At 38.7% G+C, this 27540-nt stretch overlaps 1 protein-coding gene across 7 annotated transcripts in view; it reads left to right on the plus strand.

Moving 5' to 3' along the window:
* Positions 1-27540, plus strand: part of LOC135709868 (dual specificity calcium/calmodulin-dependent 3',5'-cyclic nucleotide phosphodiesterase 1-like) — a 714199-nt gene that overhangs the window by 514837 nt on the left and 171822 nt on the right. For all 7 annotated transcript variants that reach the window (XM_065232299.1, XM_065232301.1, XM_065232294.1 and 4 more), the window contains 2 exons: positions 3502-3880; positions 21668-21781. In XM_065232299.1, the coding sequence (XP_065088371.1) occupies positions 3502-3880; positions 21668-21781 (493 nt within the window). The remainder of the gene's footprint in view (positions 1-3501; positions 3881-21667; positions 21782-27540) is intronic.

Below are 27540 nucleotides of genomic sequence, written 5' to 3' on the forward strand. Positions count from 1 at the left end.
TTCTCTTCATAGATTTTCTCTTTCGCGAATAACGCGACGGAAAATGCATTTTCCATCGAGTGTGTTGGTTCAGGTACAAGCTAATATCATCTTCTGTAGAACTGTGCTGCGAGCATAGCGATAATTTTTGTATTTTGCCGTGGTAAACCGAAGAGAAAGTCGATGAAGAGAATCGATCAACGAGGATAGGCCCTTTTCTCGTGTTACGCGAGAATATACGTTTGTTTATATTCACCAGTGCTTGATTATCCAACCCAAAATTGTCAAAATCAGAAGCAATCCTCAAAAGCAAAGTAATCAAATTAATTTTGGACATAATGATTATTTTGAATACTGTCGACCCCCTCCTAAAACCAGCGAGGGGCAATAATTTTCCATCAATTTCTGTGTAAAAACCAACATGACACGTTCTTACGCGCTATATTTGTTTAAAATGAAAATAATCATTTTGCATTTGATTCTCAAAATCATCTCCACCAAGATGAAGACGAATAGTGGCGCCAGTGATGTAGTGGTAAGCGTGATTATCTCTCACCCCAGCAGGCCTGGGTTCAATCCCAGTCGACGCCACCGGGATGTTCTGAGGCATAACAGGGAAGGGAAATAAAGGCGTTGGTCCCCGGTTCATGAGGGTCGATAGGTAGGGTCCAGGTGTGGAAGCTGCCCCCCTGGCGTTGGTAGCAATGGTGCTCAGCACGGACAACAAGATCGACGGGAAACAAATCAAGGAAGAAAAAAAGATGAAGACTAATATAATTATTGACAACAACACAGGCCATAATGAACATCTAGCCACGAATGGAAAAAAAAAAACAAAAGTTGACTTCGATACACAGTGGTTGCCTTGATCCTGGGACGGGACAATCGGGTAGCAATTTCGAGCCAATTTTCTGTCAAATCCGATTCAGTTTCTGATTGACCGATTTGACAGTAGCAATCGTGGAATAAAAAGGACAAAGTGATCGCATCAATCTGGCTCGCAGTGATGCCGGAATCAATGTTTACGTTAATGGCGTTATTAATTGTTTATTTTTGCGATAGGAAAATTGAAAAATTGAGTGCACTGCGTGTTTTAAGCGATGGATATTGTTGTTTGTTTATGGTTGTTTTTTTTTTGTGTTGAGTAAAACTGATGTACAAGCTGTTAAACTGCGGTAGAAACAATACAACCTGTTACTACTCTGCATTGAACAAATTCTAGAAAATTGTTTCGCCTAGCTGTAGCAATGCAAAGAGAAAATCGATGAAGAGAATCGATCATCGCGTATTCGCCCTTATGAATGCTCACTGTCGAAATGATTTTTATCAGCACTGGTCAGAAGTCCAAAAAATTTAATTTTTACCAAACAGAGTACAATTTAAAAAAAATTGATAAATTTAAGTTTAATATGTTGTTAAGTTTGGTCTTGAAAAATTCTCAACGTTATATGTTCCAATAAATACTAAGGCCAATCTTTCACTTTTCAAAATTCAACCTAATTTCGCATTCAGTCTAATGGCTTTGGCCTGATGATCCATGATGGCGTGATGGCGCTACACTGGAATAAAATACCATGTTTTCTTTATGGAAGTCGGGTAAGAACTAAAAGCACTTAAATTGGTTCAACTATATATGGCAAAAGTGAGTGAACAACACGAATTTAAAAAAAAAACCAAAACATTTAAAGAACAATACTACAAAATGCATCCTCATTACTGCCATTAATATTGTTATGCATATTTTTCACAGCATCCTCTTTTCCACATTTCTCCAAACATAACTCGGGCTGCGTAACACAGTACATTTTCATCATGGTTCTCATTTTTCACTTCAACTATGACAAGAGCCGGAAAAGTGAAGCTCACTAGTATACAATGCACCAACAACACAGACCGGGCATCAAACAAAATGAAACTCGCTTCCGCATCCAGTTTAAATGGAAAGTGATGCTATATAACTAACTACCTACAGTGTATCTCAAAATTGATCGTACACCCTAGAAGATTTATTTTTTAACATGGTGAATAGGCGATTTTTTTTAAAACCATGGCTGGTGATTTAACCGATGTTTATTGATTTATGGCTATTATGTTGGACTTTATTTGAGGAGCGTATGAAGTTAGATTTTTACCTAGTGGACGAATTTTAGTAAAATTAGTGGTAGATGAATGATCTTTATTACGACTAAAAATGAGCAAAATTTCAAAAAGTTATATCCATTTTATTTCAAGAAAATTTCAAGATTATAATTGCTCTAACTTTTTGTAAACTCAACCAAATATGCCCAATACTGAGCCAATAATTGATAAATGTATGCTGAATCAGCTGTCAAAAATTCAGAGACGTATATTTTTAACTTGTGCTTTTAAAGCCGTTTTTCTAAAATTTAAGTACTGCTGTACGATCAATTTTGAGATACACTGTATATCTTCACTCAAGCTGCTTCTTCAATTCATTCGGGAAGGATTTTGCGCTCGTCAGCAGCCTGTACATATTTACTACAGGGAGAAAAAAAATGCATTTCAAATGAGCAACTTGCAACCCTTTCACCAATGAACTGCAACTTTCTCAACTGGAACGTAATCTAAAGCAAGACTTTGTGCTGGAGTTTGCCACAGATCTACTCAAAACATTTTTTTTGCTTTTCTGGTGTTTCTGGATTCAGAACGTAGTCGACGTGAGTTACCCAGAGATGAAACTTGCTCATTTATGTCCCACTGTGCATCAGTTGGTTGGCTAGCTGGGTGGCATTTAGCTGCCGAGTGGAATTATAATAAAATTTTGTCAGAACAGTGCAGAACCCCCCACAGACAGCGGGGAAATTGCAACACAAGCTGTGCACTTGATTGCTTTGGTTTGATAGATAGATTAAAGCCACCTTGATGAAGACATTCGTCGCGTCCGTGCTTTGAGTTAATTAAGTTGGAATGAATTTCTAACGCAAGTGAAAAAGCCGGCAACCACTCTGCAGGTGTTTAAAGATTACTGATACCAAAACTAAGTTTACCAACTCAGTTATAATTTAAGATTGCATCCTTTGCATACCCCAAAGCCCCACATAAACGGTGATAATGGTGCGATATCTAATTAAATACAACTACGCATGAATAATTTCAATTTACTTGCAAATTCACTTGCATTTACTTGAACATCAAGAGCTGTACACCCTCAGGTCTGTGTCTGCGAGAAGCAGTAGAGTTGCAAGTACCTCTCTACTTTGACGGAGCTTTCAGCTTCAAGAGTATACCTACTAGAAACAACCTGTTTTCCTCCATTCTGCCACCGATGCAAACGAGAATGTAGGGCAATACGAGATGAAAAGTTTTTCCGAATCACAAAGCGAGCCCCTCAGGCCAGGACGTCCGTCATTCTCCAAGTGGCCGGAAAATTTGATAGCTCAAGTGTTATCCTGTTTCCTTTGGCCGCTATTACCGTCACTTGCATCCCTTACATCGAACATCATAAGCAATTAGACTCGCCTTGCTCACAATTGCCTCTTTTCCTTTTTTCCTTGCTTTCAGAACAAGGCAGTCTGACGATCGTAAGACGCACCAACAGTCGGAAAAATACGCACATCCTGCAGCAGCAACTTCAACATCAACAAGAGCTACTTGACTCTGACACCGGTGACTATCAGAACCAGCAGCAACAGCCAGAGGGGGACTTTTCCCAGCAGCAGCCTCTGTCGGAAAGTGAACTCGCGCTCGTCAATAGCCAGCTCAGTCGAGAGCTCGAGAGTATGCAACCAACAGCCGGGTCCGGGTCCGGGTCGCCGCCGTCCAGCGCCGTCGTGCACCGTGCCGATACGCTCACAGGGGATGAGTTGGAAAATGTTGACTTGGCCACAGACAATCTACCAGCGGTCGATACACCAGATGCATGTGATAAAGCCGCACTAAGGTAAGGCATTTGGTGTGTTTGTGATGTGCTTTGAATATGTATAGGACAACCAGGGTATTGACTTGTCAATCGAAAATGCAAAATTGATGATTGTATAGAGCTTTTGAAAACGCTATCTGGAGGAATACAGAATGCCACAGAGTGCAGGAATGAATATTGTTGAACCTGCTGTTCACAAAATGTGTCCAAACAAATCTTTCAAATGGACTTCTCGGCAGAAATGTTCAGTTGAAGCATGGAACATTTGCAGGAATTTAAGAACAGTGTAAATTTATTCTGGATCTTTAATCAACAGTGCAGAACAAGTTACGATTTGTAGTAATTACATAAGGTGCTGTCCACGAACCATGTGGCCAGTTTAGGTGGTGGAGAGCTGGCAAGTGTTGTGTTGGAGTAGGGGTAAGAGGGGCATAGTGAGCATCCCGTACAGCAGCTTGGACTTCCGGCCGTTCGGAACAAATTTATTGGTGGTAGGATCAATCTCATAATGATATTGAACCTACTACCAGTTGATTTGTTTCATGCAGCTTGAGATCCAGGGCCAAACTGTGGGATGCTCACTATGCCCCACCTATTCACTATGCCCCTCCTCCCCTACGCGATAATAACAACAAACTGAGCAGAAGACCGTGGGTTCAATTCCAAGCTCCTACTTTTTACAGGATCGTTGTTAGCACACCAATTCAGTTTATCGTTTACCAAAACGAATGCTGCTGCAATCCCTACCTTATTATCCAACGTCCCAGTGATTACTCGTGGAAGTGCAAAGGATTTCACGGTTTCCATTACCCCTGGAAGGCTGGGACAAACTTTTTATTTTCTAAAATTTGTATCTAAGAGGAGCCTTATCCAATTAAGTTTAGATTAATATAATGTAAATATAATTTCGGTGAGTGGTTCTTACATCTGTTGGATGGTACTTCCCCCCAGGTACATCCCATTTGTTATATATTCATGAATGTGTGGGGACGGGGGTGTTTTTTAAATCTTATATTTTATCTATCATTGCTATAACATATTTATTTTTACGGAAATCATAGAGAACAATCATAAGACCCCATGCCTGTTCCAGATTATGGTTCCATTTGGTCAAATTTATTAACTATCATATCCATATCAAGCAACATATCAAATCACATCTACTCGATGAAATATGACCAACGGCACTCAAAACAACAACTACGACAACTTTAGAGCCATATGGCCTCCATAGAATCGGTTCTAGATATTCCAGAATATGGTTCCACATGACAAATTTGATATCGCTCATAAACATATCAAGCGACATATCAAATCACATCTTCTCGATGAAATATGGCCAATGGCACTAAGAACGGCAACCATAGAGCCATATGGCCACCGTAGAACCACTTCTGGATATTCCGGATTATGATTCCGTATGGCGATATTTGATTGTCTCAGAACCATATCAAGCGACATATCAAATCACACCTACTCGACGAAATATGATACAAGGCACTCCAAACGACATGCATACATATAGCCATATGGCCACCGTAGAATCGGTTCCGGACAATCTGGATTATGATTCCGTAGGGTCATATTTGATATGTCTCATAACCAAATCAAGCGACACATAAAATCACATCTACACGATGAACTATGACCAATGACACTCAAAACGACAATAATCGAGCCATATGACCTCCGTGGAATCGGTTCTAGATATTCAAGATTACAGTTCCACATGGACAAATTAGATATCTGTCAAAACCATATCATGCGACACATAAAATCACATCTACTCGATGGAATATGACCAATGGCACTCAAAACAACAACCATAGAATCATATGGACACCATATGTATATTCCGGATTATGGTTGCATATTGCTAAATATGATATCTTTCATAACTATATCAAGTGACATATCAAATCACATCTACTCGACAAAATATCACTAACAAAACAATAACACTGTAGAAACGGCTCTGAGTTTTACGAATTTTTGTTCCATGCGGTCGAAAAGAATTTGTCTCTCATGGTTATGACAAGTGAAATATCAAATCATATCTTCATGAAATATGACCAAAACACTCAAGCACTCAAAACATTAGCCATAGAATCATATGACCATCGTTAAATTTAATCGGATATTGTTGTTTAGAGTGGCAATGAAAACAAATATATAGCTATATTGACTCCATATAATAGGTTTCTGATGATCCAGGTAGTGGGTTTACATTTTTCAAATTCATGAATAATCATTATTATATTACACTGGCCCACATTTATAAGGGGAAAATTTTTTGTAATTTTTTCCTACGGGCCAACCCCTAGATTTGTGACATTAGGTGAAAAAACCACTCTCTTAAAATTACCATACTAAGGTTTAGGTACAAAATTTTGAAAGATAGAAGGTCGAAAGACAGAAGGTCAAAAAACAGAAGGTTGAAAAACAGAAGGAGACAGAAAGTCAAAATACAGAAGGTCGAAAGACAGAAGATCGAAAGACAGAAGATCGAAAGACAGAAAATCGGGAAACAGAAGGTCGCAAGACAGAAGGTTGAAAGACAGAAGGTCGAAAGACAGAAGGTCAAAAAAAAGAAGGTCGAAAGAAAGAAGGTCGAAAGACAGAAGGTCGAAAGACAGAAGGTCGAAAGACAGAAGGTTGAAAGACAGAAGGTCGAATGACAGAACATCGGAAGACAGCAGGTCAAAAGACAGAAGGTTGAAATACAGAAGGTTGAAAGACAGAAGGTCGAAAGACAGAAGGTCGAAAGACAGAATATCGAAAAACAGAAGGTCGCAAGACAGAAGGTCGCAAGACAGAAGGTCGAAAGACAGAAGGTCGAAAGACAGAAGGTCGAAAGACAGAAGATCGAAAGACAGAAGGTCGAAAGACAGAATGTCGAAAGACAGAAGGTCGAAAGACAGAAGGTCGAAAGAAAGAAAGTCGAAAGACAGAAAGTCGAAAGACAGAAGGTCAAAAGACAGAAGCTGGAAAGACAGAAGGTCAAAAGACAGAAGGTTGAAAGAAAGAAGGTCAAAGACAGAAGATCAAAAGACAGAAGGTTGAAAGACAGAAGCTCGAAAGACAGAAGGTCAAAAGACAGAAGGTTGAAAGAAAGAAGGTCGAAAGACAGAACATCGGAAGACAGCAGGTCGAAAGACAGAAGGTCGAAATACAGAAGGTTGAAAGACAGAAGGTCGAAAGACAGAAGGTTGAAAGACAGAATGTCGAAAAACAGAAGGTCGAAAGACAGAAGGTCGAAAGACAGAAGGTCGAACGACAGAAGCTCGAAAGACAGAAGATCGAAAGACAGAAGGTCGAAAGACAGAATGTCGAAAGACAGAAGATCGAAAGACAGAAGGTCGAAAGAAAGAAGGTCGAAAGACAGAAGGTCGAAAGACAGAAGGTTGAAAGACAGAAGGTTGAAAGACAGAAGGTCGAAAGACAGAAGTTCGAAAGACAGAAGGTCGAAAGACAGAAGGCCGAAAGACAGAAAGTCGAAAGACAGAAGGTCGAAAGACAGAAGGTCGAAAGACAGAAGGTCGAAAGACAGAAGGTCGAAAGACAGAAGGTCGAAAGACAGAAAGTCGGAAAACAGAAGGTCAAAATACAGAAGGTCGAAAGACAGAAAGTCGAAATACAGAAGGTCGAAAGAAAGAAAATCGGAAGACAGAAGGTTGAAAGACAGAAGGTCGAAAGACAGAAGGTCGAAAGACAGAAGGTCGAAAGACAGAAGGTCGAAAGACAGAAGGTCGAAAGACAGAAGGTCGAAAGACAGAAGGTCGAAAGACAGAAGGTCGAAAGACAGAAGGTCGAAAGACAGAAGGTCGAAAGACAGAAGGTCGAAAGACAGAAGGTCGAAAGACAGAAGGTCGAAAGACAGAAGGTCGAAAGACAGAAGGTCGAAAGACAGAAGGTCGAAAGACAGAAGGTCGAAAGACAGAAGGTCGAAAGACAGAAGGTCGAAAGACAGAAGGTCGAAAGACAGAAGGTCGAAAGACAGAAGGTCGAAAGACAGAAGGTCGAAAGACAGAAGGTCGAAAGACAGAAGGTCGAAAGACAGAAGGTCGAAAGACAGAAGGTCGAAAGACAGAAGGTCGAAAGACAGAAGGTCGAAAGAAAGAAAATCGGAAGACAGAAGGTTGAAAGACAGAAAGTCGAAAGACAGATGGTCGAAAGACAGAAGGTCGAAAGACAGAAGGTCGAAAGACAGAGGGTCGAAAGACAGAAGGTCGAAAGACAGAAGGTCGAAAGACAGAAGGTCGAAAGACAGAAGGTCGAAAGACAGAAGATCGAAAGACAGAAAATCGGGAAACAGAAGGTCGCAAGACAGAAGGTTGAAAGACAGAAGGTCGAAAGACAGAAGGTCAAAAAAAAGAAGGTCGAAAGAAAGAAGGTCGAAAGACAGAAGGTCGAAAGACAGAAGGTCGAAAGACAGAAGGTCGAAAGACAGAAGGTCGAAAGACAGAAGGTTGAAAGACAGAAGGTTGAAAGACAGAAGGTCGAATGACAGAACATCGGAAGACAGCAGGTCAAAAGACAGAAGGTTGAAAGACAGAAGGTCGAAAGACAGAAGGGTGAAAGACAGAAGGTCGAAATACAGAAGGTCGAAAGACAGAAGTTCGAAAGACAGAAGGTCGAAAGACAGAAGGTCGAAAGACAGAAGGTCGAAAGACAGAAGGTCGAAAAACAGAAGGTCGAAAGACAGAAGGTCGAAAGACAGAAGGTCGAAAGACAGAAGGTCGAAAAACAGAAGGTCGAAAAACAGAAGGTCGAAAGACAGAAGGTCGAAAGACAGAAGGTCGAAAGACAGAAGGTCGAAAGACAGAAGGTCGAAAGACAGAAGGTCGAAAGACAGAAGGTCGAAAAACAGAAGGTCGAAAGACAGAAGGTCGAAAGACAGAATATCGAAAGACAGAAGGTCGAAAGACAGAAGGTCGAAATACAGAAGGTCGAAAGACAGAAGGTCGAAAGACAGAAGATCGAAAAACAGAAGGTCGAAAGACAGAAGGTCGAAAGACAGAAGGTCGAAAGACAGAAGGTCGAAAGACAGAAGGTCGAAAGACAGAAGGTCGAAAGACAGAAGGTCGAAAGACAGAAGGTCGAAAGACAGAAGGTCGAAAGACAGAAGGTCGAAAGACAGAAGGTCGAAAGACAGAAGGTCGAAAGACAGAATGTCGAAAGACAGAAGGTCGAAAGAAAGAAAATCGGAAGACAGAAGGTTGAAAGACAGAAAGTCGAAAGACAGATGGTCGAAAGACAGAAGGTCGAAAGACAGAGGGTCGAAAGACAGAAGGTCGAAAGACAGAAGGTCGAAAGACAGAAGGTCGAAAGACAGAAGGTCGAAAGACAGAAGGTCGAAAGACAGAAAGTCGGAAAACAGAAGGTCAAAATACAGAAGGTCGAAAGACAGAAAGTCGAAATACAGAAGGTCGAAAGAAAGAAAATCGGAAGACAGAAGGTTGAAAGACAGAAAGTCGAAAGACAGAAGGTCGAAAGACAGAAGGTCAGAAGGACAAAATGTCGGAGGGACAAAAGGTTGAAAGGCCAAAAGCTGATGTAAATATTCTGAAACTGATTTGTTATGACTTCTTTGAAAGTTGCTCGTTCTGTAATTTTTTTTTTTTTTGCTGCAATGTTGGATGATAAGGGAAATGGCTCTTATGTTGGTCTATGGATCCTATGGAGTGCGCCCATCGCTAAAAATCTGCTATTTATCAATTTTATCCAGATGAAAGCGTCATTGGGACGATACTAATGGATATTTTTGGTCGTTTTTTAACAATTTTGTCGATTGCCGAATTTATGTAGACCTGAGCGTTGCCACGCCACGCTGCCTCCACTGACGATTTTCATACGCCGCCGCCACCGATGAAATTGAGCCAGTGCGCCTCCGCAGTAAAATCTTTCACGCCGCCGAATAAATTTATGGCACGCCGATGAAAAATCCGCAGCACCTTTTCGGTAAAATGCATGTTGAATTTGTTGAAATTAGAACTTGTGTGTGATGCAGCGATTGTCATATTCATATGGAATGAATCATTCGGATCGGATTTAAATAAAGGTGAATAAGTGACTATTATTAACAACACGTTGATATTTGACCTCTTACAAGTTCAAGTTGTGCGGGATTATACGTATATTCAAAATACATTTTCTTCAAATACATAAACAAAAAGTTACATGACTACAATGCGTGTACATTCAAATATGTATCAGAGTAGTAACTACAAGTAATAAAAGTAATCATTTATCGCTATCATTTTAATATCGTGTAATGTTCAATAAGGCCGGAACAAACCTCAATTTATTTCTGGTGTAGAGTTTCCCGAAGTGAACCGACACTTTTTTAGATTAAATTTTCCAAACGGAGTCCAACCTTTTCTGAAGTGGTTCAATACCTTTCTTGGGAAGTCCAAACTTTTCTATTGAGTGATTAAATTATATTTAATGTTAATCTGAGCTTTCCTGAAGTGATTTTATTAACTTTTAACGTAGATTCCGCTCCCCTAGACCCCTTCCTCGTTCTTGTGAGAATCACATCCTTTGAAAATTAGGCTGAGATTTTAAAGTATGGACCTTCGTGTATTCATGGAATGGTAGATTTTTTTAAGCAAGCACAATTGTTGATAAAAGTGGGTTTATATCCACAAAAGTACTTATTTTTTTTATAAATTTGGGTTTCTTGATCAGCCAAGTTGGATTTTGGCTCCGTCCTTTGAAAAACACGCTTGGATTTTATAGAATAGACCTTTGTGAGTTCATACGTGATGGTAGATTTTTTGAAGCCAGGTTGGATTTTTGTTCTATTGTTTGAAATTTGTGCTTGGATTTTATAGAACGGAATTTTCTGAATCCCTACGTGAAAGACCAGTAAGTAGGTATTTTCATAGAAAATTGATTTTTACGTTTTGCCGAACTGAATTTAAACTCCTATCTTTGAAAAATAGGCTTGTATTTTATGGAATAGAACTTGCTGAATCCAAATGTGACGATAGAATTTCTGAATTTTTGAGAAAACCGAGTTGAAATTCACAAAAGTAGTTGAATTTCAGCTCTGATATTTGAAAAATAGACTTGAATTTTTTAGAATGGACCTTGCTGAATCCATAAGTCAGGGTTGATTTTTTTTAATTTTAAGATTTTAAATTCACAAAAATACGCATTTTGATGGAAGTTTGGATTTCCTGTTCAACCAAGCTGGATTTCAGCTCCTTCCATTAAAAATAGCCGTGGATTTTTATAGAATTGCTGAATCCATACGTATTTTCATAGAAATTAAGTTTTTCGGTTCTGCCAAATTGCATTTCGGTTCATATCTTTCAAAAATAAGCTTGAATTTTATTGAATGGACCTTGCTGAATCCATACGTGAAGGTTGAACCGGGTTTGTAATTCGAAAAGTATATTTTTAGAAATATGCTCCTTTTCTGCTTGGATTTTGATACCGTCCTTTGAAAGTTACTGTTCAACATAAAAAATCAACATTTGTGGCTTCTGTTATGCAGTGTTAACGGCTTCAAAGAAGTATAAGACTAAAGCGAAGTAAGAGGTAATGTAAACGATTGAAATATAAATGTGAAGTTAAATGAATTTTGAATGTTTTTTTTTGTTTGTTTTTTTTTTATTCCCTCCCCCTTTCGATTCGTGCGAGCATCGAGTGACAAAATAAAAACTTGTGATTTGTTCCGGTCTAAATGAAGCAATTTCTAGAGGCCATTTAAATGTTACATAATGCAACAGATTGCTTTTAAGTAATATCCACCCCTACATAACGTACTTTTCTTATACTTAATAAAATGGTTGTATCACTTTGCCATATGACTCAACCCCCTGCAATCTTAACAAGCACTTGACATACTTTTCTAAGCAAATTCAACATGCACGGCCAATGAGAACGAGTCAAAGTTATTCATATTTGAGTTCGGGTTACTCAAATTCGCAAAAACGTAGAACACTCATAGAATGAGTAAATTTTCCGACGATTTTCTTAGGAAAATATCTCGAATATGACGAAAAATGATTTGGTTTTTAGTCTGTCTACTAGTTCACTTCTAACCTGTGTATATTTTTTTTTAATTTTCCTCATATTCGAGAAGTTTTCCCGACGAAGTATCGTAAAATTTACTCAAACTTTGAGTGACCTACGTTTTAACGATTTTGAGTAATCTGAACTATTTTTTTTTTGTCCATGTGCGATTGGTTTGGAAGTATTTTTTCTAAATCATTAAACATAAACTCAGTTTTCCGCCAGAAGTTTTGAAATTTCGTAAAATATCAAATTTTGAGGTGAAATAGGTTGGGTACGCAAAGGTCAATTTTCCCTATCTCTATCTTGAACATTGAAAGGATCATCGAGTTAGAAAGAACATCGAGTTTTGGAGGTAAATTTTAGAATGTTTTTATGAATAGTGTGGTCAAAGTAGCCTGGATTTCCATCGAGCTATGGAAAATATCGAATTAGATAAAGCTCGAGTAGAGGAGCGTAACTTGTATCGCACAAAATTGTTCACCGATCAAATGTTACAAGGAGTCTCTACCTAAAATGTCTTCTACATACATCCAATATAAGTTTTGTTGAATTAGGGTTTCATGAAGTAGTGCTTTTCATGACGAAACACATATTTAACTGTAGATAAAAAAAAATCAATATCTTGCAAACCAAGGACGTTGCGATTTTGACGTTTTCATAAGAGTTTTATGTTTTTGACTAATAGAAAACTTTGGAGAAAACAGCAACTTTCCAAAAAATAAATTATTAAAAGGTTTTATGTTGAATGGCCGTTAAGCACAAGCTTAGAATAATTATTTTTTTATGCAAAAATATTGCAATTATCATTTAAAAAAACGTTGCCGACGATATAAAATTACTTGTTTAGGAGTCATGAATTTTGTTGCGCTAGATTGCATTTCTGGACCATTGTTCACTGTGTCTATTTCTGAAATGTCAGGATTTTTTAAATGCTTTCAAATAAATGTAAGTTTTGATATATGATTTTGAATTTGAATTTGGAATGTACTTTCTTTGGTATTGAAGTTATTCAGTTTATTTTTTTTTATTGTTTTACGAGAGTCAATGATTGTTTATTGTATTATTTTTTCTGAAAAAGCAATCCAGTTTTCAACAACTTTGTCTTAGACGTCATATCGATAAGGTTTCTTGCTGTGGTTTATTGAAAAATATCAAAATGGCCGATTCAAGCACAAACTTGGTTCATTGCTTTTAGCGAACAATTATGCGAAGTTTAATGAAATTGTGAGAGGTAAAATCTCAAATTTGTTTACTTTTCGCTATTTGGTCTGGAACTTCTCAGCTGTGAACTATAGATCACATTGTACATATCATACTAGACGCTCACCGTGACTATATAGCACGTCTGCCGTTCACGAATATTAGAACGATTTTTTTTTCCCTAGCACTCTCGGAAGTGTTTTCGTATTTCCTTCGATAATTTCGCTCCGAATGTTTCTTCTAATTTACTAGTGGATTTCTTACGAGTTTCTCCGTGTAATTTGTATTTTTCAATATTCCCCAGAAAATAATGCAAATTGTCCGGGGTGATGTGGTCTAACTTTAGTACAAAGTATAAAAAATAGATGTTTCCCGAAAAATTGAAACAACTCAGCACCGTGGTCGTCACGTTCATTTCCACTACTTTCTGCTCAAGCACCTCCACCTCTTCTTTCGTTACCTTGTCGTTTTTGTCCACACTAGCGTAAGTACTGCCACCGCTGTGCTTTTGCATGCATTGAATTTACCGACTTTAACTAAGTAAAAACCACCTTCTCCTCCGCGATTCGGTTCGTTACCTCCATCTCAATGAGGTTCACATCGAGTGTCTTCACAAAACTGACAATTTCACCCATGGTGGGCTTCACGCTTCCATTGGGAAAGTCAATACCAATCGTGTTCTTCATTCCCACAATTTTGAACTGATCGAGCTGCAGACAATAAACAAAGCTGCTATCGACGACCACGTAATCAATACTGAGAGCCACATTAAGCGATAAAAAATATTGAAGGGTTTTATATAAATTACTCAAATTTCATACAGCCAATCAAGTTCAAAACTATTCCAATTTGATTATTTGATCACCTAGCAGCCAAGATTTTTTTAATCTATCTATCGATCTATTTTTCAAGTAATCTATATGACATTTTCCGAAGGGACTTGATGGCACCAATCAACATCAAGTGTAAGATATTTTGTAGGCTTTAAAGAATTTAGACGCCTCAAATGGTCCTGAACCTTGACGAAATGCCGCCAGTATTTTTAAAAAGTCCAGCAATGGAACTCACTGTTCTATTGTTTTGGCTTTTTAATATGTCACTGGAATCCGGAACCTTCCCAAAAATATGGAAAAGCTCATTTTTAGCAGCGTAAAACGGGGTAACATTGATAGGTTTTTTTAAGGTATATTCTAAATATTTTTTTCAGCAATGACTGTTTTTCAAATTTTATATTTTTAAAACAAGTTCAGAGGATCCAAAAGTTAATTCGTTAGTAATATATTGAACGAAAATCAAAGCATTTACACTATTTTTTTAGTTTTGTGACCGAACTTCAGTATTTTGATTTGGGGTTACGTTGATAATAGATAATAAATGTAGAAAAAAAATGAGTGAAACTCAAACAATTTAGTTCTTAAATATGAAACATTGAATGAGTATATAATCAGGAAACTTCATAAGCAATAAGAATACAAGATTGAATTTGTGATGACTGTATCGGAAATACATTTCATAAGCGAAGGTTTGAGTGCTTTTTAAAAAACTCAAAAATGGTTTATTAATATTTTTGTAAAATATGTAACACATACTATTTAAAAACTATATACCATATCAACGGAAATACCCTAAGCTACAATATGGAACCAATTTTTCTATTTTAGAAAAAGCGCAGCGAGTAAATTTAATCTTTTTATTATACTATCAAAGTTACCCGCATTATCAAAGATACCCCGTTTTACGGTACCTTAATTTTAAATCTGGCCGGAAATCTGACGTACGTAATTATCGTTGAATAGCCATTATATAGCCATTGTATTCCAAAGCTTTTTGCTTTGTATTCCAAAGCTTTTTGCTTTTGAAAAATTATTTCTTCAAACCAAAATAGAATTGCTGACATGCAACACGGCTTCTTTAAAGGACGTTCGACCTCGACAAATTTACTTGAATTTATAAACTATTCATAAAATGCAATGGATGATGGAAACCACGTAGAAGCCCTCTATACGGACTTTAGCAAGGCATTTGACCGAATTAACATACCAATGCTGCTCTTCAAATTGAAAAAAAATGGAATTGAGCCAGAACTCCGATTTCATGAATGTGAATGATTTATTTATTTAGATTTTATTTATTTATTTTTATTTAATACATCCATCTGACAATAAGTCTTAATGAACCAGAAGCCATAACAAATACTAAATGTATCTGGAGTTAATAATACGTCTCTGGAATTGAGCAGCAGGTTCCCCAAACTCGAACAACTCTTCAACTGTAGAAAACGTGCGAATCATACTCGTAACAGGTTCATGTTGTCCAAAAGAAGAGCGGTGTGAGTCTTGACGCAATAGGAACGTTGAGCGTAGAAATCTGCTTGGCGCACGAAAGTTCAAGCAAGAGAGTAAGTGGGTAGAGTCAATTTCACCACTTAATAACTTCGCGACGAATGTTGCCTGTTGAATTTGTCGCCGTCGTTGTAACGTGTCCATGCTTAGCAAGCGACATCTCTCAGCATACGGAGGTAAGTTTAGTGGATCTCTCCAAGGAAGTTGTCTTAATGCTCGACGAATGAATGTTTTTTGGATACGTTCTATTCTGATGTTCCAGGAAAGTTGGTAGGGAGTCCAAACAACAGATGCAGTCTCGATAATCGGACGAACGAGTGAACAGTACAGTGCTTTTAAACAGTACGGATCCGAAAAATCTCTTGAGATTCTTGATATAAAACCAAGCTGACGATTAGCCTTAGTGATTACCATTGAATGGTGTAAGTCAAACGTAAGTTTAGGGTCCAGCATTACACCTAGGTCGCTTACTTGTTCTACTCTTTCTAGTACAAATCCATCAATTGAGTAATCGAATACGATTGGCGTTCTTGTGCGATTAAATGTCATGACCACACATTTTGATATACTGACGGAAAGCTTGTTTAAGCGGCACCAATCAACAAATTGGTCTAACATTGCTTGGAGCTGACGGCAATCCTCGACGTTCTTGACAACAATGTATAGTTTGAGATCATCGGCGTATATGAGCACACAACCACTCGGCAAGAGGAGCGTCACATCGTTGAAGAAGATTGTGAACAGCAATGGTCCTAATTGCTGCCCTGGGGAACACCGGAGGTTGCAGCAAATGGTGATGAAGTGCACGAACCCAGCTTGACACGAAGTGTTCTGTTGGAAAGATATGATTTCAGCCAATCAACCAAACCATCCGAAATTCCCAGGCGAGACATTTTCCGAAGAAGAATACCATGATCGATGCAATCGAATGCCGCTTTCAGATCGGTATAAACGGTATCTACTTGAGCCCTATTTTCCAAATGATTTATACATGTTGAGGTGAACTCCAGCAAATTTGATGTAACTGAGCGTCCTGGCATAAATCCGTGTTGCGTTGCTGAAATGTAGCTCTTGACATGAAAGAAGATAGCATCGTTCACAATGATCTCGAATAATTTTGAAGCTGCAGATAGACTTGTTATGCCACGATAATTTGTCACGTCACGTTTGTCGCCCTTCTTATGGACAGGGAACATAAAAGAATGTCTCCATATTTCGGGGAAAACTCCTTGGTGCAACGAAGCGGTAAAGATGCGAGCTAGGGGATCAGCTAAAACAGCAACACAGCGGCAAAAAAAATGATTGCAGGTACACCATCAGGACCCGGTGAAACAGATTTCTTCAACTTCCTAACAGCTTTAACGACATACATATTGCTAACCACAAATGTACGCAAATCGATGAGACCCTCAGGAACATTGCAAGCCGCTCTTTCTACTTCATCTGAGTTGGCGGCTGAATCCGAAAAAACAGAACTGAAGTAGCGGGAAAATAGATCACACGATTCGAGCATAGAAGTAGGACTCCAAATCGCCAAAAAATACGGATGAAGGAATATTCGACGATTTTCGCTTGGAGTTCACAAACTTCCAGAAGCTCTTGGGATTTCTACGTAAATTGGTCTGGACACGCAAGACATATGACTTGTATAGGGTTGAATTAAGCTTACGATAGGCGTTGCAAGCGCGATGAAAGTTGCGTTTCGTTTCAGAAGTTCGATGTCGGCGAAGTTTACGCTGCCAGGAATTTTTATCGCGTTTCAAAAGCCGCAGGAGAGGAGAACTCCAAGCAGGAGATATAGGAGGTTTTCGTCTTGGAGTGTTATCGGTGAGCCAATTGCAAATTATGTTGCAAAATTGTGCTGCCATATCGTTGACGTCATTTGTTGCCAGAATACTGCTCCAATCACAGCTCATCAGGAACTCGTTGAGCATGACGAAGTCGATTTTTGAGTAGTCGAGCGTATGTTCACCAGCATCAAGGGATTCCACACGGTCAACACAATCGGATTGAGTTGGTATGGAGAATAAAATCGGTGGATGATGCAAATCAATAGCCAGCAATGGGGACACCGCTTCGTTAACTACAATGTTGCAATCGGAATCACAGAAAACCAAATCTAGGATGCGCCCCAGGTGATTGCGAATAGAGTTGTATTGCCGGATATTCAGGAAGCTCGTTCCATCCATCAGAGCAGCACTGGCAGCAGACGTCGTGGAAGGATCAAGGTTTAAGATTCCATCATCAAGACAATCCCATGCTATGTGTGGTTGATTGTAGTCACCACAAGCAAGCAAAAGGTCACCATCTGGAGTTGCATCACGTAATTCACGAAGAGTAGCTAAATGGGCATCGATAACTCCTACGTCCCGACTACGATCTGGAGGAATATATACAGCGCAAAGCACGAACCGCTTTCCGCGAATACAGGCAGACACACTTACTTGTTCCAGGTTACTACCATTAATAGTCTTTATCTCAACAGACTTGTAAACGCTGGCCACGGCAATAAGCACTCCTCCAAACTTCGCTTTCTGGCTATTACGAGCACTGCGATCGCAGCGAAATACATTAAAGTCAGTACCAAAAAGTTGCAGTGAGTTGATGCTGTCGTCAAGGCCCGTTTCTATCAATATGATGACATCGTAATTGCAATCACATACCGCTACAACCAGGTCGTCAATTTTGGTTCTTAGACCACGTACGTTTTGGAAGTAAAGCCAAACATCGTTGTCACCAGCAATTCCACAACTGTTGTCACGAGATGCCGGCGTGTAGGAATTTTCGGCGCGTCCCGACATAGGTAGGGGACGTTCAAGGCGTTGTCCATGTTGGCTGGAGGTACTCCCGGCAGAACAAGTTGGTGATCTGAGGAGGGAATCATCATCAGGCAGGAAATTATGAAAATTATGTTGATACTTGCCTAGACAAGCAAGCTGGAAGACCTCTTCTCGCACATCAGACACAGGGCCGGGACGACTTCGACTGCATTCACCATTTTTCGGCGCGACTGTGCTGAGTGGATAAGAAGCTTCCAAAATGCTTATTTTTGCGCGTCCCGGGGTCCATCCATCGGTTGATTTGCTGCAAACGTCGTCTGCGGTGTCACTGGCGTGGGTGTTAGATTCACACCAGATGGTCTCCGAAATTTTTGAGCCGAGTGATCTTCGAATTCACGGAATAGAACTCCTTCGGGCCAAGATGACGGATCCAAAGCTCTCTTCTTCAAAGCTGGGTCTAGACCGATTTTGAATGAAATAAAGGTCATGTTACTGGTGTCGGTTCCTTTGGCGACCAATTTCACAACATCAGGTTCATTTTCGAGTTCCAGGTTGGCTTTCACCATTTCAGAGATTGCTTCGTTGCTCACATCACGTTGGATACGGGACAAGTAGAGCCAGAATTTTGCCGCCGGTTTTTCACATGTAGGTACAGAGATGACGTTCTGACCCAACAGTTTTGAGCCAGACTGACACTCAGATGTTTTAGGCACCACAGAGTCGGATCCACGAAATCGTTTTGATGGTCGAGTTGCTTCAAGTGTTGGCCATCAGTTGACAGCAGGTGGCAGAATTAACGGGACAGGCTTTGATGACAACTGTTTAATTTCCGTCTGCAAATTCGTGATAGCTTCCTTGAGAGAAAGCAGCGATGATTTTTCAACTGCCAAATTGGTGATGGATCGGAGGTGCGAATTCTCAAAAAGTTCCGCACATTTATCGCACATCCAAAAGAGGTTTTTCCGATGGGATGTGAAGTAACCAGACAGGGCACGAGACACTCCGGAACACGTCATGTGAAACACACTGCCACAGTATCCTCGGCAGGTCACATACTCAATGCCAGTAATTTCCAACGAGCACTTGGCACAATTTGTCTCCATGCTGGCAGTTGAATGGTCAAACGCCTTTATTTAGACTTCTTGCAGGAACAAAAGTTGGCGGTAGGACGGTGATGACAAACAAGCTCAGGATGATTGAGTGCTGTTTCAACAATAGCACGTAGGTGAAGAATGAACAAAAACAACTCTATAGCACAGCACAGCGCGGACAAAAACAGTTAAATTGTACTTCGAATAACTACTTTACGAGCACAATTTTTTAACAATAATGTCCGGATGATTAAAACGAAAAACTTGGTCAAGAAATAAATATTTTTGACTAGATAAGACACGAAAAATAACGAATAAAACTACGACTTGAAATAGCACAAGTAGCAAAGCCACACGATGCACACTTAAATATCCGCTAATTAACTAACCGCCATCAAATAATTAAATTCAACGGAAAGAGATCGGCCCCGATTCAAGTCACATCAGGAGTCCCCAAGACTTTCTTTTTATTCTGTATGTAAACGACATTTCCTTCATTCTAAAAAAAAAATGCTAATCTATGCGGACGACATGATGCTTTAAGGAATAATAAATGATGAAAACATCAATATATTCCAGAGTGAAATACATGGTGTAAAAAAGCCGTTTAAAACTGAATGTAAAAAAAAATGCAACTTAATATCATTTAGCAGAAAAAGAACACTATCAAACATTTCAATTGCATTAGGTAATCAGAATGTAGAAAAATGTGAAAGAGTAAGGGATTTGGGGATCATCTTAGACTCCAAACTAACTTTCATAGACCATTACAATACAATTATTCACAGGGCAAATAACATGCTAGGCTTTTTCAATCGCTTTTCCTATAACTTTCAGAACCCATACATTATTAAAACACTATATATTGCCTATGTGAGGTCAATGCTGGAATATTGCAGCATTGTATGGTCTAAATTTGCAATCACGCACGAAGAAAGATTGCAATCAATACAAAAACAATTTCTACTATACGCATGTGGTAAACCAAAATCGTTAAGTCAGCATCAACTTACTAATTCATCTTTCATTGAAGTAGCTCAGACTTCAAATCACTAATATCTAATAATTCAGAATCAAATAAAAACAAATTACTAGATATTTTTGCAATGAAGTTTCTCTGACTTTCAAGCTTTCATTTCACGTAATTTCTAACTTATTTATCTCCGACTTATTAACTCATTTTTCTTTAAAGTAATTCTCATTTTCATTTTAAATAATTATCAAACTACACACAGTGACTAATTGTATTTTGCGTACCAGGCTTTTAGTTTAAAGAATAATGAGTTAATAATTGCGTGAAATGAATGCTTGAAACTCAGAGATAATTCGATGGAAGATGAATTAGTCAATTGATGCTGATTTGATTCTGAACGTATGCGAATAATCAAGTCGGAGCTATTTAAGAAGAAAATTAATTAGTTATTCGATATTTATTTGATGATGTTTATTTAGTTCAAGAACTTTTCTTTACACTAAGAGCCTGGTAAGCTCATACAAATAGTCGTGGAGTGTTGTTTAGACATAAGTTTAAATAATTCAAATTACTGGATAAATTCGAATTTTAAAGTCGGAGTCATTTAAAGAATGTTGTAGCGCACGGATGTGCACCTCACTGGTCTTTGTTAAGACACATGGCCGAGGCTTGAAATCTCGGCCAGGTCACGACAGCGCCCTTCGTAAATTAGGTTGGACATCATTTCCTCTTCCATCATAGGAAGCACGCTGCTTGCTTATAAACATTAAAAGAGACGTGAATATGCAATGGTTTCTTTTGTAAACGATATCGTTTCGCAGCGCATTAACTCAGCAGAACTTTTATCAAAATAAAATTTTATATACCTACTTGACAACTCAGAAATCGAAATTTATTTACCATAACCATCAGTGCACAAATTATGCAAAATTTGGCCCATTAAATCGTATGATGGCGTCTTAAAATCAATACTGCGAAACCATTGACTTTTAAATGCCTTAGCTTAAACTAAAACAATATGTTTACTCCATACGGAACCATAACTCGTAAGAAGTAGAAATAGAATGGCAGACAATTCATTTTTAATATTCTTAAGAAAAACAAATTTGTATATGTATTTGTACTAGTCTACATCGGTTGATGAAATTAATAAATAAATGTGAGACAATACGGGTACGGTTAATTTTTTGTAACATTGCAATGTTTCCGAATCGTATATTTTTATTTATTTTTTTAATTTGTCTAGGGATAAAATTATTCCGAACTATATTCCAACTTCACAAGCTTATCCAACGTGTTCTTACTCTACTCAACATAAATTATTAAATGTCCATAACAATCAACCCATTTTCAAACAATGTCATCAAAGTTTGCCTTCTCTTCTTCCTTTCCAGACTCCGTTGTCTTTTGCGGCAGCTGCAGCGCGGTGAAATATCCGCTGAACTGCTGCAGAAAAACCTTCATTACGCTGCCCGCGTACTTGAAGCCGTTTTCATCGACGAGACAAAGTAAGTATTCCTTTCGGTGAGCTCCCACACACACACCATACCGTAACTTTATACATAATCTATCAATCGTTTTTTTCTCCTAGAGTACTCTTCTCTAGGAAGGCATCGTTCGTCGTACATTTATTCTCTTTCTCGCTAACACATTCTCAGTGTCAGTGTCGGTAGAGTAGCACAGGAAAAAAAAATATGAACTGATCCTGATTGCTGACGCTGCGGGAGAAATCAGATTTCCACTAGTCATCTTCATTTTTCATTCCTCCCTAAACCCACTGAGCCAAAGAACGCTTTGGCCAGGGAGAAGGAAAAACGAAGATGTGGATTCTCATTCATCAGTATCATCGCTCATTTTGACCATCATCCATAATGACATCATCTTCCAATCGGTCAATATGGAAATCGTTCCGAACTTTTGCTTTTTTTTTCGGTCCAATCCAAGAGATTTTCCTTTTGCTGTTTTCCTTCGCCAATGAAGTAAACCACGCTCTGGCAAGTGCTTCATTCTGTCGGGGAAAATCGACTTATGAAAACAAAGCGGATCAAATATAATTCATTTTTATATGGTGCGAGCAGGGCTTTGTTTTTTTTTCTGCTGTGTTTGTGGGATTTTTATCATTCAATGAAACAGCATAAAACCGAGTTTTCGCGAATCAATAAATTAATACAAACGCGTGGTTGTTTGGCGATATAAACGAACCGGCCGCTCACTTTGGAATTCATTTGTATTTACATTTATGGCTACGGCTGGGTTCATTACAAATTCAATATGCCCTTGTTTTATAGCATTTGTCAGGGAAGCAGCCAGGGAATGAAATCGATGTGAACAGCAGCGATAGCAATCGATTGGTAAAAGGAAGGGTGAGATCTTAAAATTTCCAAATCTTCCTAAAATGTAAAGTCTTTCTTGTGAGCCCAGCCACAAACATCCGAGAATTTCTATAAATATAACAATGTTACATGTAACGATGAAACCACCTTTGAAATAGCAAGATATAAAGAAGCGGCAATTTGCTCGTGAACAAAAGGAATTTCCAAACCCTGAGTACAACCGTGTTGCTATGAATACCGAATGATACCTATATTACAAAAACTGCATGCTAACGGTACGTTGCAAGCAGCCGATCAGGTAGAGAACTAGAAATGGCACAATTTAGTGCAAGCCCTGGCACGGAAAAAGCGGTCACTCCCATTAAATACCACTAATGAAAGCGGAGCAGGTTTAGTATAAGGAAAAGCCGCATCGACAAATTTTCACTTCAAAGGGGTATTAAATATATTACCCATGGCTGACCCATACGATGAAGTTTGGTTTGCAGTTGCGTTCAGTAAATAATCAAAATATTATATTTAATGAATGTACACACCAACCATTGGTCAAAACAAATGAACACCTATATTTTTGGTTTCCTGGTAAACACAAGCTTTATGTTAACCATAAAACGATGCTTGGTACCTCAGCATTAGATGGAAACAAAATTGTAATTGTATTTCATTGAGTTTTTGTGAAACAGCAAAACAAACAAAACTCAAAAACAGCAATAAACAAGATATCTTCAATTTAATTCCATTTAATTAACTTATGCATCCATGACAGATACGTATTTTGACTACAATGTGCAGTCTTTATCAGTGGAATTGACACTGAGGCAGACTGCCCATTGTAGTCGAAATATGTCATGCATAAAACATTAATTAAGTGGAATTAACTGGAAGGTAACCTTTTGTTGCTGTCCTTAAAAACATTGCATCGTTTTAGATTTGCAAAGTGAACCCTTGCTCCTCTGGAACACAACCGCTAAAGCATAATAATTAATAAATTGAAATCCTAAAATTTAACTGAATCTCATGAATAGATTCCACTGGGACTCATCGGGAGATTTCACAGAAGTTTATCCGAAGAAATCTTCCGCAGTAATTCCCCAATTATGAATCCTTACAGCAATCCGTCGAAAATTAACGTAAGATATGTTTACAGAATCCATGAATCACTCATAAAAAAAAACTGCTTTTAAAAATTCGCTAAAAATATTTTCTTAAAAATACGTTTAATATTTTTCCTGGAATAATTTAAAAAAACGAGAATATAACAAAAGGATAATCCTGTCAGGGTTCCTCTGAGAATAATTCTGAGAATCCTTTCCGGATTTCTCTAAGCATCCTCACTGGATTCCTCTGAGGCTCCCAATAGGATTCCTCGGATTATCGTCTCAGGCTTCCTCTGAGAATCCACTCAGGATTCTACTGAAAATCCACTCAAGATTCGTCTGAAAATCCACTCAGGATTCGTCTGCATATGAACTCGGTATTCCTCTGAGAATCCTCTCAGGATTCCTTCGAGAACCCTCTCTGGATTTCTCCGAGAATCCTCTCAGGATTCCTCTGAGAATCCTCTCAGGAAACCTCTGAGAATCCTCTCTGGATTTCTCTGAGAATCCTTTCAGGATTCCTCCGAGAATCCTCTCAGGATTCCTCTGAGAATCCTCTCAGGAAACCTCTGAGAATCCTCTCTGGATTTCTCTGAGAATCCTCACAGGATTCCTCTGATAATCCTATCAGGATTCATCTGAGAATCCTCTCAGGATTCCTCTGAGAATCCTCTCAGGATTCCTCTGAGAATCCTCTCAGGATTCCTCTAAGAATCCTCTCAGGATTCCTATGATAAACCTCTAAGGATTTCTCTGAGAATCCTCTCAGGATTCCTCTGAGAATCCTCTAAGGATTTCTCTGAGAATCCTCTCAGGATTCCTCTGAGAATCCTCTCAGGATTCCTCCAAGAATCCTCTCAGGATTCCTCTGAAAATCCTCTCAGGAAACCTATGAGAATCCTCTCAGGATTCCTCTGAGAATTCTATAATGGTTCATCTGAGGATCCTCTCAGGATTCCTCTGAAAATTTTCTCAGGTATTTCTCTGAAAATCTTCTTAGGATTAGATTTTGATAAGTTCTTTAGTGGGAATGACACTGATGAAGACTGCATATTGTAGTCGAAATACGTATCTGTCATGGATACCAAAATTAATTAAGTGGAATTAAATGGAAGATAACCTTTTTTGCTGTTTCTCTCAGGATAACTCTGAGAATCCTCTCAGGATTCTTCTGAGAATCCTCTCGGGATTCATCTGAAAATCTTCTCAGAATTCCTCTGGGAATTCTCTCCGGATTCCTCTGAGAATCCTCTCCGGATTCCTCAGAAAAACTCTCAGGATACCTTGGATAATCCTCTCAGGATTCCTTGGAGAATCAGAGGATCTTCTATGAATTCTTAGGAGAATCCTCTCAGGATTCCTCGGAGAATTCTCTCATGGTTCATCTGAGCATCCTCTCAGGATTTCTCTGAAAATTTTCTCAGGTTTTCTCTGAAAATCTTCTTAGAATTCTTATGCGAATGCGCTCAAGATTTCTTTGATAATCTTCCTTAGAGAATCCTTTCCGGATTCATCTGGATTCCTCTGAGAACCTCTTAGAATTCTTGTGAGAATCCTCTCAGGATTCCTCGGAGAATCCTCTCAGCATTCCTTGGAGAATCCTTTCAGCATTCCTCAGAGAATCCTCTCAGGATTCCTCGGAGATTCCCTTCCGATTTCCTCGGAAAATCCACTCAAGATTCTTCGGAGAATCCTATTAGGATTCCTCGAAGAATCCTCTCAGGAATCATAAGAGAATCCTCTCAGTATTCTTAGGAGAATCCTCTCAGGATTCTTAGGAGAATCCTCTCAAGATTTCTCGGAGAATCTTCTCAGGATTCCTCGGAGAATCCTCTCTGATAATCTGGAAATTCTCTCAGGTTTTTTTCTGAAAATCTTCATAGAATTCTTGTGCGAATCTGCTCAGGATTTCTCTGATAATATTCTAAGGATTCCTTAGAGCAACCTCTTAGGATTCCTTAGAGCAACCTCTTAGGATTCCTCTGAGCCGGATTCATCTGATAATCCTCTCCGGATTCCTCTAAGAACCTCTAAGCATTCTTATAAGAATCCTATCAGGATGCTTCGAAGAATCCTCCCAGGATTCTTAGGTGAATCCTCTCAGGATTCTCAGGTTAATCCTCTCAGGTTTTCTCGGAGATTCCCCTCCGATTGCCTCGGAAAATCCACTCAACATTCTTCAGGAATCCTCTCTCAGGATTCCTTGGAGAATTCTTTCAGGATTCCTATCAGAATCCTATCAGGATTTTTCTGAGAATCCTCTCAGAGTTCCTCGGAGAATCCCCTCAGGGTTCATCTGAGGATCCTCTCAGGATTCCTTTGAAAATCGTCTTAGGATTCTTATGGGAATTCGTTCAGGATTCATCTTAAGATCTTATCAGGATTCCTCTGAAAATCTCCTTAGGATTCCTCTGAAAATTCTTTCAGGATTTATCTGAAAATTCTCATAGGCTTGCTCTAGGATTCCTTTTATGCTTACACCAGGAATCCTCTCAGGACTCCTCTGGGAATTTTTGAAGGATTTCGAAGGATTGTTATGGGAATCTTCATTCGCAAGATGCATATAGGATGTCCATCAGATGCATATGAAAATCATGGAATGCACACTCTGGAACTCATCGAAATTTGTTAGTGAATCATTTCCGGGTTTGAATCTGAGAATCTTCTCACGATTTTTGCTGGGAAATCCTTTCAGGATTCTTGGGGAAATTCTCTCAGAATTCATGGAGGAATTCTTTTAGGATTCATTGAGGAAGCCTCTTAGGATTCTTGGGAGGAACCCTCTCAGCATTTTGGGGAATTACCTTAGGATATCTCTGAAAATACTATCAGGATTCGTCTAAAACTCCTTTAAGAATTAACTTGTAAATATTCCAAGAATCCTCTCTGGATACATCTGAAAATGCTGTCAGAACTTCTCTGAAAATGTTTTTAGAATTCTCTTCTAAATCTACTCAGGATTCCTCTATAAATCCACTCAGGATTTTTTTGAGAACAGATCCATGAATTTCAATAAGAATTTTCTCGGTAGTGAGAATCCTCTCAGGATTCCTATCGAGGATATTTTTCTCTGGGAATCCTTACTTAATTATTCAAGGAATCTTCCCTAGCAGCAAACATGTCACTGAAAAATTGTGGTTACTTGTATGCAACTTATTCCAGTCACAAACAAGTTGCAGTAACTTATTGTGATGGAAGTGTGCTGCTTGGGTTCTCATCATTTCCATTTGAATCTTCAAAGTATTCCTCTTTGAATCCCCGTCGATTCATTTGAGAATTCTCTCTGGATTTCTGCTGGGAATCCTTTCAGGATTGTTACCGCAATTCTCTCTGGATTCCTCTTGAAATCCTATCAGCCCTTTTAGAATAATCTCTTGATTATCCTTTCATTCCATTTAATTCAGGAATCCTCTGAAAACCATATTAGGATTACTCTTGGGATCCTCTCAAGATTTGTATGAGAATTCTCTTTGTATTTATGTGGGAATCATCTAAGAACTTCTTTGGAAATTCTCTTTTTTCGAGGAATCCTCCAAGAATCCTCAGGGAATGCAAACATGTTTCCTGTAGTATTCTTCTACCGACTCATCAGGAAATCTTCTCAGCATTTCTTAGTGAATACTATGAAATATCCCATGAGAATCATATCATACTGCCGATAACAATCCAATCAGGCCTTGGAATCATCTCCAGATACCTTTGATAATACTATCAAAATTCCTCTGAGATTTTTTTTTCAAATATCGCTTAGGATTTCTTTCAAGATTTCTCAGGGAATCCACTACAAATTTCTCAAGGAAATCAAATCAGGATTCCTCTCTGAATCCTTTTCGGATT

Source organism: Ochlerotatus camptorhynchus, unplaced genomic scaffold (assembly GCF_037179485.1).
Source record: "Ochlerotatus camptorhynchus isolate MF236.1 unplaced genomic scaffold, CSIRO-AGI_Acam_v1.1 ptg000367l, whole genome shotgun sequence".
NCBI lineage: Eukaryota > Metazoa > Arthropoda > Insecta > Diptera > Culicidae > Ochlerotatus > Ochlerotatus camptorhynchus.